At 40.1% G+C, this 12,036-nt stretch overlaps 1 protein-coding gene across 3 annotated transcripts in view; it reads right to left on the bottom strand.

Moving 5' to 3' along the window:
- Positions 1-306: 306 nt before the first annotated feature.
- The window catches only part of AP1M1 (adaptor related protein complex 1 subunit mu 1), a 92,011-nt gene continuing 80,281 nt past the window's right edge, over positions 307-12,036 (bottom strand). For all 3 annotated transcript variants that reach the window (XM_075612988.1, XM_075612989.1, XM_075612990.1), the window contains 2 exons: positions 2,898-2,973; positions 307-1,169 (listed from right to left, as the gene is read on the bottom strand). In XM_075612988.1, coding sequence (XP_075469103.1) covers positions 1,147-1,169; positions 2,898-2,973 — 99 coding nt within the window. In that variant the 3' untranslated portion in view covers positions 307-1,146. The remainder of the gene's footprint in view (positions 1,170-2,897; positions 2,974-12,036) is intronic.

The following is a 12,036-nucleotide window of genomic DNA, read 5'->3' on the forward strand; positions in this document are numbered from 1 at the left end:
CCAGTAATGGTGACTATATAGACCGCAGCCCCTAGAAAGCTTGCCTGTAGCTTCCATTTTAAGATCCTAGACATGAAAGGTTAATTATCCAGGGGCCTCTTGATGGTAAAACAGCTGTGGCGTATGTGCACATACATTTCCTTGACTCAATGTAAAAGTTACCATTAATAGTAACATTATTAGAACTTTACCAGACCCCTTCTGGGACTAAAACAAAATGGCTGCCAACAGGAGGCTGCCAGCAAGCCACTCAATGACAAATTACACAATTAGGCAGCCATTTTATAAAAAGGCAAATGTCCTCAATCAAGTTTACAAATGTTTTATTTATTTTTTTAAGACACAGAAGGCAGTCCTAGGGTACGAGATTGCGGCTTTTAGAAGCTTTATTCTTCTTTGTGAATAGTGCTGCTTTAATTAGGTTTAGATTATCGCTTTCTTGAACACGTAGTATAGGACTTTAAATCCTATATCCCCCCATCCTGATTTTCTTAAAACAGTTCTAAGATTTATCCTGGAAAAGGTGCACTCTTGTCCAAAATCAACTATGGCAACTTGGTCAAATTAAAGTTAACAATTTTTAGTGTCAAGGAGAATCTATAATTGCTATTACCGCTCCCACAATCCCAGCTTTGACTGATTCTCACAATTTTTGAGCTCCCCTACACAGGCATAAATAGTGACCTCATCAGAAGGGAATAAAATATTGTTTATTCTATGCACCATGTTGTTCTGTCCCAGACATTTAACATTCCAGGACATTCCAATTTAGAAGAAAAAGTCCAAAGCAGTTTTGAGGAGGCTGCAGCAATGTGGATAGGGAATGCAGGGTATTGTGCCATTAAACCCATTGACATGAGTGCACTGCACTTTAAAAGGGAAGGTTCGAATAAAAGTATGATCAAGAGAGACAGAAATAATGCATTCACAACAAACTCTGAAAATGTAGAAATATGTATGACACATCTGTTGTAATCACATTTAGTTTTTCGGAAACAAATGAAATTGGCTGAGCGGCTTGTAGCTAAAACCGTGTCTTCTACGCATTTTCTTGTGTTCCGTACATTTCTTCAATAATCCAGAGACGACCAAAGCCTCTTAATTACGGTTTCTACTAAATATAGCACTGTAACGATTGAAGTTTTCTTATTGTGTTCGAAGTTGATAATCTAATAATATTCAAAAGAAAACACAAGTTAGAATACTGTTCTACCGGAGCTTTAATAATGCAAGAAATTTTATAGACAGTATTGTACAGTTCTACATACCATAGTGAACTAATGACAGCGATATGTTTAATTAGTTAAACTTTTTTAATGCCCTTCGGATTCACAAAACTATACAAGATAGAAACAAGGGCATCCTAAATATGAAAGAAAGTCACGGTTATAATAAGGGTCAGAGGTTTCATAGCCAAGAGGAAAGTAGGCAGACTAGGTGGGCCAAGACATTATCATCTGCACTCAATTTGTACAGTATGTTTCAGGGAACTTTACCGATGGCTCTTATAACACTTGCCAGGGGGGGGGGGGGGGGGGGTGTCAGATGAACAATGAAAAAAAAAAAAAAAATCAGTAAAGGGGGGCAACGTTTCAAACACAAATGAACCCAGTGAGTGTAAAAGCACAATAATGACAGGTAGGGTCAATAAAGCCCAATAAGTGTAGCAGCCCAATACATATAACAGTACATAAACTGATCACAGGAGTACAAAACAATTAGACAGTTCTTTACTTAGAACAATGGCATATAGAGAACCCAGAAAGGTAAAGTTCTATCTATTGTTGGGAGGATTGTTTATTGGACAGTTCAAGGGAAGTACGACTGACACCATGTCTGTGGGTAAGGTGGGCCAGAAGGGGCTAACCCGCCAGAACATCGTACCGTTTATTGATTTGTTTCATTGTTCATCTATTGACCCCTCCCCACCCCCATTTTTTTTCTTTTTCCTCCTCCCCTTTGCCTCATTGTGTTCTCCCCTTCCCTTGGTTGGTAGTTCCCTTTTTTGTCAAGCCCCTCTCACCTATGTTTGGTGTATAGCTCCCTCTTCAGTTGGTTCTGATAATTATGCCTACAGTAAGTATTTTTTGCACTTAACGTATTTTTATACATTATCTATTGCTAGTGATATTTATTATCAGTAACATTTTGACTTAATCCTTACAGTGTTTCTTATCTTGTGCGAGTGCCGAGACCTTTTTTGTTGTTTGTATCATTATCTCATAGGGATTTTGGGTCCCATTTGTTCCTAATACACCACCATTATTAGAGTTTTCTTCATAGCGATTTTTATATTCTTATTTGTTTGTGCTGTCTACACACTATACTCTTTGTATATTAAAAAAATCAAACTATTAAAAGTTTGAAAACTTATTTTTGTTACCATTTACAACAAGACCCTTGAAAGGAGGGTGTTTTTATCTCTTACCCTTCCACTTTAAATACTGTATCAGGTAAACAGAATTGCCCATGCCACAGTCCTGACAGAGTACTAATTAAGAAAGGTGGACCACATTGAGACAGCACAGTATAACTTGGGTTTCAAATATAAATATATGTTTGTAGAAATTGGAAGCTAATTTGAAATACCCATATTTATTTTATTTATAAAATGTTTTACCAGGAAGTAATACATTGAGCGTTACCGCTCGTTTTCAAGTATGTCCTGGGCACAGAGTTATTAAAAAATACATGGTTACAGTATCATATGTATCAGATTTTTAAAGCAATCAGCCAGCTACTGTATAAACCATAAAACCTGTTAGGACCAAAATCAACTAATGGCAGAAAATAGTTCTGCACCATTAAACCAAATCCTAGTTTTATTTTATTTTGTTTGATTACAAAACTGCGGGGGTCCTTTCAGAGATCTGCAATATGCGCTAAAGGTATTTTACCTCCATTCTGGGTTATATAACGCACCCACGGCAAGGCCTGATAACCACTTTTTTCAATGATCTTCAAGTAACGAACCTAAAAAAAAAAAATTGTTAAAAAAAAAAAAAAAAAAAGCATTATTTTTCTATGGAAAAGGTAATCTGTAGTGGGATAAATATGTAATATTTGAACATAAAAATAAACTACAATCTGAGGAAATTAAATCAATCATTTGTAATAAACTAAAAATGGCAAATCACAAATAAGGCTTTTTCATAGCAGACTACAGTAGGTTGGAGAGAGAAGAAAAAAAAATAAATAAAAAAGAGACAGGTCTTTCGATTACAATTTATATTACATTGTGTTTGTACTGCCCTTGGGATGACCCCGTATCCTTTGTACTGCCCTTGGGATGACCCCGTATCCTTTGTACTGCCCTTGGAATGACCCCGTATCTTTTGTACTGCCCTTGGGATGACCCCGTATCCTTTGTACTGCCCTTGGGATGACCCCGTATCCTTTGTACTGCCCTTGGGATGATCCCATATCCTTTGTACTGCCCTTGGGATGACCCCGTAGCAGGAAGATGCCGATAAAACTCAAGTATTGTAAGAGAACATGCTTCATAATTTGAAACAAAACATTAATGAAATAGTCACACTGAATATATGCTGTGATACACAAAATAAAGCCAACACAAAAATTATTCCTATGTCATGTTGTGCATAACAAACGATGTAATGAGAGAACTACCGCTCTACATTTATATTAATTTACATGTGAAGGATTAGATAGGGTGCATACGGGGATAGGAAATTAGGGGCAGGTGGGGGTTGAAGGACAACCAAAAAACCTATGTGCACTCGCCATAACCTTTATTGCCACTCACTAATATAAAAGATAAAATCTTTTATTAAACATATATACAAAGGGAACACATACTCCATAAAAATTACAGGGAGACTCTACTTCAGTGGGGAAAACTATATCGTGACACATACTATGTCGGTCTTGTAAAGATATAGTTAAAACTTAACCGTAAGAAATATCACTATTAGTCTTCGAGGGTTGATTCTACAGCATGTGACTATCTTTAGTCACTGAGGGGCACAATATCTTTTTGTCACCCAAGATTATGTACTATGATAAATATGTCAATTATTGAAGATATTTAATGATATTGCCGTGCTTAGTTTAGTAGACAGTGTGTTGCTATAGTACTACAAATGTCCTCAGAACACCTGTAGCTAACACACTCCGTGACAATGTTTCCAAAATGCACATGTAACCACATGATAATGCTGCAGTTAAATGATTGAACAACCCAATGTACCAATACAGATTGTAACTTATTTTAAGCCTTGTAAAGTGTGAATCTAAAGTCAACAGTATTAGTTACACCAAGATCCTTAGGTGATGGCAATGTTTCACATCCTAATGACGTAGCGGCAAATTCTCCATGTATTAGCTGCCGTCACTAGGGTGTTAGATTACACACTATGTTAGCCAATGTATACGCATTCAAACAATAAAGTTACTCTGCAGTAATAAGGTAAGTCCAGCAACAGCGTGTGCTTAAGCCAACAGATTTATACGACCTGATTGATTAGGATGGTCACGATGTGCTCCAGCTTGGTTCCTATCAAACCGCCACTGTTGCACTCCCTAATGTCATAAAGGCAAGGTGTAGGGAGTGATACAGAATCACTCCCAATGCTTAACAACCGTGTTGTAGAGGGTGTATTCATTTACTCTAACCAATCACCGAGAGGGGGCGGCATAAAGGTGACGGTGTAACCCTTCAATGTATCAGCGCAGTATCTTGCTAAGAGCCTGTCATGCTTTATATGCCATATTAAACAGATTATGTCAATCCCTGCCTATATATATATGTGTAAATGGAAAGTATCCAATAGTACATGTTGGGTACATAAATACATTAAGAGGTTTCTTTCAACATTCTTGACTAATAAAAACCAGTGTGAACTGGATGCCCGCTCACTGCCGGGAATCACACAACATAACAGCAACACTTAACCCTGTATTGTCTTATTTAATAGATTGGTACATCAGTGTGTATAGTTAAAGTTAACTTATAAAGAAAACCAAAGATGCTTTACTTAGACTTGAAGATGTGGTAGTGAGCTCAGAGATCTTGCTTGTAGGACTGGATGTGGAAGGACTATACACTAGCAATCCACATCCAATCGGCCTGAGCGCTGTGAGGCATTTTCTTGCACAACGTGATATGAACCGTCAGGCTCATAACGAATTTGTCATAAAACTTCTAGACTTTGTATTAACCAAGAATTACGTCTTGTTTGATCAAGTGTTTTACCATTAAGTCCAGGGCACCGCAATGGGGACAGCCTGTGCTCCCACCTATGCCAATTTATATCTAGGCTGGTGGGAGGAAACGGTGGTCTTCGGAGATGCCCTGGATGAATATACGCAACACATTGAATGGTGGGGTCGCTACATTGATGACATTATCATGCAGAATGGATTAATTGAAAGCCTATGCATACAAAGCAAGGCAGCTGATCCGACTGAGTGGAGAGTCCTGTGTGGAGTTGGGAGTGTAACTCATTACACACTGAGTATCTGCGCACCTGTCTTTGAGCATGATTGAGGAAGCAGACCGGAGCAGTCTGAGTCTACCTCAGTGAGAGACCGGAGGATCCGAGGACCTGCGTACCCATTGTGAAGTGACGGGAGAACCAGCTGACTTGGAGGCATAACCCGATTCAGAGGCAAGCCCTGAGGAACGCAGTGAGCGGCGGAACATGAAAGTGTGTGGAGTGAATTAAGAGAAGAGGTAACAGAGCATAATAAAGACCCCACCAGCGAACTACAACGCAGAGTCTTCCATGGAGTTCTGTGGTAGTGGGGGGAGAGGACGACTTGGCTGGATGCTAAGGCGCTGTGTGTCAATTTGAACAGACATTCTATTTACTGGCAGTGTGAAGGTCCCCTACCCACCGTAACCCATTCAGACCTAACGAGTGATCATTTGCTGGACTTTATATTCATTATATACCTTACTCAGTAATTTCCCACTAGAACTTTCCGTTCAAGACATTGTGATCAATTATCAATCTCTTATTACTTTTTTCATTCTCTCAGCAATTGTCAAGATTTGTATGACACAAGGTTACAAATGATGTCTAAACGGATCTATTGTATTTAATTCAATTGCATATAAATAGAGATATAATTTCTCATCTTCTTCAAAGGTATACAGTCATTTAACCCCTTATGTGACAAATCTATGCAAAAAAATATTTTATTTTTTATCTTTACACTGCGCCAGGTGCAATTGATATTACAGTCATGTGAAAAAGAAAGTACATCCTCTTTGAATTCTATGGTTTTACATATCAGGACATAAATGGTTTTACATATCAGGACATAATAACAATCATCTGTTCCTTAGCAGGTCTTAAAATTAGGTAAATACAACCTCAGATGAACAACAACACATGACATATTACACTGTGTTATGATTTAACCAAAATAAAGCCAAAATGAAGATGGCATGTGTGAAAAACTACGTACACCTTATGATTCAATAGCTTGTAGAACCACCTTTAGCAGCAATAACTTTAAGTAATCGTTTTCTGTATGACTTTATCATCAGTCTCTCACATCCTTGGAGGAATTTTGGCCCACTCTTCTTTACAACGTTGCTTCAGTTCATTGAGGTTTGTGGGCATTTGATTATGCACAGCTCTCTTAAGCTCCAGCCACAGCATTTCAATCGGGTTGAGGTCTGGACTTTGACTGGGCCATTGCAACACCTTGATGCTTTTCTTCTTCAGCCATTCGGTTGTAGATTTGCTGGTGTGCTTGGAATCATTGTCCTGTTGCAGGACCCAATTTCGGCCAAGCTTTAGCTGTCGGGCAGATGGCCTCACATTTGACTCTAGAATACTTTGGTATACAGAGGAGTTCATGCTCGACTCAATGACTGTAAGGTTCCCAGGTCCTGTGGCTGAAAAACAAGCCCAAATCATCACCCCTCCACCACCGTGCTTGACAGTTGGTATGAGGCTTTTGTGCTGATATGCTGTGTTTGGTTATTGCCAAAAGTGGCGCTGTGCATTATGGCCAAACATCTCCACTTTGGTCTCGTCTGTCCAAAGGACATTGTTCCAGACGTCTTGTGGTTTGTTCAGATGCAACTTTGCAAACCTAAGCCGTGCTGCCATGTTCTTTTTAGAGAGAAGAGGCTTTCTCCTGACAACCCTTCCAAACTGTTACATAGTTACATAGTAGATGAGGTTGAAAAAAGACATAGGTCCATCAAGTTCAACCTATGCTAAATTTAGACAACAGATACTTTATCCTATATCTATACTTACTTATTGATCCAGAGGAAGGCAAACAAAAAACCCCATTAAGGGGAAAAATCAATTCCTTCCTGACTCCAAGAATTGGCAATCGGATTAATCCCTGGATCAACATCCTTCCCATGTATACTTATTTGGTATATCCCTGTATACCTTTCCCATTTAAACAGATGTCCAACCTTTTTTTGAACAAATCTATTGTATCTGCCATCACAGTCTCCATGGGTAATGAATTCCACATTTTAACTGCCCTTACTGTAAAGAACCCTTTCCTTTGTTGCTGGTGAAATTTCCTTTCCTCCAACCTTAAGGGATGTCCCGAGTCCTTTGTACTGCCCGTGGGATGAATAGTTCTTTTGAAAGCTCCTTGTATTGTCCCCGAAAATATTTGTATATAGTTATCATCAGTGTTCGACAAACCTATACATTTGCACGCACCGGGCGAGTGGATCTAACATCGTGGCGAGCTACTATTGGCCCAGGCATCACACGTTTGGTACTAGGTGGCGAGTAGATTTTTTTGTTGGGCGAGTAGATTTTTTGGTGATTTGTCAACCACTGGATCATATCCCTTCTTAGACGCCTCTTTTCTAATGTAAATAAATCTAATTTAGCTAGCCTCTCCTCATAAGTTAGATTGTCCATCCCCTTTATTAATTTGGTGGCTCTTCTCTGCACTCTCTCTAGTTCCATAATGTCTTTTCTTAGGATTGGTGCCCAAAATCGTACTCCATATTCAAGGTGTGGTCTTACTAATGCTTTGTAAAGGGGCATAATTATGTTTACTTTCCTTCCATCCATTGCCCGTTTGATGCAAGATAAGATCTTGTTTGCCTTTGCAGCTACTGCATGACATTGGGCACTATTGCTAAGCCTGCTGTCTACAAGCACTCCAAAATCCTTCTCCAGCAAGGATTCCCCCAATATATCTCCATTTAATTTGTAAGTTGCCTTTTTATTCTTGCATCCCAAATGCATAACCTTACATTTATCTGTATTAAACCTCATTTGCCCTTTACCTGCCCACATTTCCAGTCTCTCCAAGTCCTTCTGAAGAGAAATTACATCCTGCTCTGATTCTATGACCTTACACAATTTAGTATTATCAGCAAAGATGGAGACTTTGCTCTCGATACCAACCTCAAGGTCATTAATAAACAAGTTAAAAAGCAGGGGTCCCAGTACCGATCCCTGAGGTACTCCACTCACGACTTTACCCCAACCTGAAAAAGTTCCATTTATGATAACCCTCTGTTGTCTGTCCTTTAACCAGTTTTCAATCCAGGTGCATATATTATTAGAGTCCAATTTTCTTTATTTTGTACACCAACCTCGTGTGAAACCATATCAAATGACCCTGGTCTAAATTCCTACTTACCTCCTCAAAGAAACAAATAAGGTTAGTTTGGCAAGATCTATTCTTCATAAATCCATGCTGACTATTACTAATAATATTAGGTATTTCCATTAGGTATTCCTAAATATTATCCCGTATTAAACCTTCAAGTAGTTTCCCTACTATTGAAGTCAGGCTTACAGGTCTGTAATTCCCCGGGTGTGATCTAGCTCCCTTTTTAAATATAGGCACCACATCTGCTTTACGCCAATCTTGTGGTACTGAGCCTGTGGAAATGGAGTCCTTGAATATTAAATATAATGGTTTTGCTATTACTGAGCTTAACTCCTTGAGAACTCTTGGATGAATGCCATCGGGGCCAGGTGCCTTATTTACTTTAATTTTTTCAAGTCGCTTATGAACTTCTTCCTCAGTTAACCAATTGTTCATTAATATGGAGGTTGTGGCTTCCTCCTGCGGCACTACTATTGAACTTGATTCTTCCCTGGTAAACACAGAGGCAAAGAATTTGTTTAATACCTCAGCTTTTTCCTTATCTCCAATAATCTGCCTACCCATCTCACACTGAAAGGGTCCTATATTTTCTTTTCTCATTTTTGTGTTATTAAGGTACTTAAATAACTTTTTAGGGTTGACCTTACTTTCTATTGCAATCCTTTTTTCATTATCCATTTTTGCTAATTTGATTGTCCTTTTGCAATTTTTGTTACATTCCTTATAATTCTGATACGATGTCTCCGTCCCTTCTGACTTAAAGAATCTAAACGCCTTCCCCTTCTTGTCCATTTCCTCCCCTACCTGTTTATTTAGCCACATTGGTTTTGACATATTTCTTTTATACTTATTACCCAAGGGTATACACTGATAAGTGTGCTTTTCTAACAATGTTTTAAAGACTGCCCATTTATCTTCTACACTTTTCCCTGCAAAAACTTCATCCCATTGTATTACTACTAGATTAGACCTCAGTTTATTAAAATCTGCCTTTATAAAGTTTAAGGTCTTTGTTGAACTGTAAGGAATCCGCTCCTGGGTTTGGCTGAAACCTTTACCTTTTCCATGCAGCTTCTAGACAACTCCCCCTTGTTTCTGCAATCACTGCAGCCTGGATGCGTCCTGTGCAGCTCTGTCTCTGTGCTCCGTCATTGGAGGAATTCCCTCACACCCCTGTCCTTTGATTGGCTCCCCGCCCTTCTTATACTCTCCCATTTCCTCATTGCTGAACATAGACTTTTCTCAAGTAACTGTGCTTGCCACAGCATCTCTGTTTGGCCTGCCTTGGCCTTCTTGCCATAGCTCCTAGTTACTGGCAGACTCTGCCACGCGGAAGCCGTTACACTGCCTCTGTGTTTCTTGTCCTGCCTGCAGTTCCTGTTCCCAGTGACCTTCCAGTGGCCTCCACCACTCTCAGCTGTACCCGGCTAGGGGCTGCTGTTCTGTGCTAAAGCACTGGATCCTCTGTGCTATTGGCAGACTCCGCCGCGCTGAAGTGGTTATACTGAAGCGGTTACACTGAAGCCATGGCGTTTCTTGTTCTGTCTGCAGTTCCTGTTCTCAGTGACCTTCCAGTGGGCTCCACCTCTCAGCTGTACCAGGCTAAGGGGTGCTGTTCTGTGCTAAAGCACTGGATCCCCAGGTCCTGTTTCCGTCTCTCTGTGCTGAAGCGGCGCAGTTCTGGTTCCTGCTCTATGCTGAAGCAGCGTAGTTCCAGTGTCCGGCTCTCTACGCCGAAGCGGTAGTTCCAGTTCCTGCTGTCTACGCTAAAGCGGTTTCTACCTTGTTTTCCTTATGATGACCTCAGCTCGTGACCGCAACCTTCGCTCCTGTGCCGCCTGCCCTGACCCTGGCTTGTCTACCGATTACCCCGTCTTCTCCAGTCCTGACCCGGCTACATTTGACCACGGAATTCGCAACCCGGATCTGGCTTCGTGGTCTAAGGTCGGTGTATATCTATCCCCACCTCAGCCCCGCTGTCCGGTCCAGGTTTGGGGTGAGCATAACCGTTACACAAACAAACCATACTTGTTCAGTTTTTTTCTAATTTTACTGTCATGAACTTTAACATTTAACATGCTAACTGAGGCCTGTAGAGTGTGAGATATAACTGTTGAGTTTTTTTGCAATTTCTCTGTGCATTGCACTGTCTGACCCTGGGGTGAATTTGCTGGGACATCCACTCCTGGGAAGATTGGCAACTGTCTTGAATGTTTTCCACTTTTGAATAATCTTTCTCACTGTAGAATGAATGGCTTTATAACCCTTACCAGATTGATGGACAGCAACAAATGCTTCTCTAAGATCATTGCTGATGACTTTCCTCCTTGGTATTGTGTCAACACACCTGAATGCTCCAGACCAGCAAACTGCTAGAACTTCGGCTCTTAAAAAGGTGGTCACACTTGCGGATGATCAATTAATCAAGGGCATTTGATTAGCAGCACCTGTCTGCTACTTAGCATCTTAATTCCTATGGAAGCAGTAAGGGTGTACTTAGTTTTTCACAGATAGCTTCTCCATTTTAGCTTTATTTCTGTTAAATAAATCATGATACGGTGTAATATGTCATGTGTTGTTGTTCATCTGAGGTTGTATTTTCCCAATTTTAAGACCTGCTAAGGAACAGATGATTGTTATGTCCTGATATGTAAAATATAGAATTCAAAGAGGGTGTACTTTCTTTTTCACACAAGTGTGTGTGTGTGTGTGTGTGTGTGTGTGTGTGTGTGTGTGTGTGTATATATATATATATATATATATATCACAAATGGAAATATTACTGTATGCTCAATTGCATTAGTGTCTTAGACAGGTCTGCAACCCTGCCTTACACACACACACACCACACACCACACACCACACACCACACACCACACACCACACACGTTATAATCAGGACTTTTTAACTGTCTTTCTATTTGCTGCAAAGCCTTATTTAAAGACTATTAGAACTGTTATATTAATTTCGGAATTGAACCCTGTGGCTAATCTTACCGAGTGAACGGAGCCAGCGGTATCCCCGTTTAGGGGAGTGACGTCACCATCAGAGGACCCGCGCAACTGCTGATTACAGCTGAGCAGTGAAGCTTCTGCATCCAAGCACACAGACGGAGTTGGCGGTTCCTGAGATTATCAGCCCCTTTGATGCAGGGATCTGAAAGCATTTTACTGATGTGCCTGTTATTTCTGCTGCATTGTACATCTCGTTGTGGAATTCGAATATAGGACTTGTTCACGTATTTATCCTCCAGGTGTTGTATATCCATGCACCTGTGTCTCTGATTTGCGCCTTTTGTACATATATACATACACACATACATACTGTACATACTTTTTTCATATATAAAATATGTTATTACATCTCATCTACATTACCGTGAAACGTAGATGAGATGCTCCAACTGCAGGAGCAGATTTAATGGAATGGGACGTTTGGCCGACAAAAACGCCGCC

The sequence above is a fragment of the Ascaphus truei genome, chromosome 8, assembly GCF_040206685.1.
Source record: "Ascaphus truei isolate aAscTru1 chromosome 8, aAscTru1.hap1, whole genome shotgun sequence".
NCBI lineage: Eukaryota > Metazoa > Chordata > Amphibia > Anura > Ascaphidae > Ascaphus > Ascaphus truei.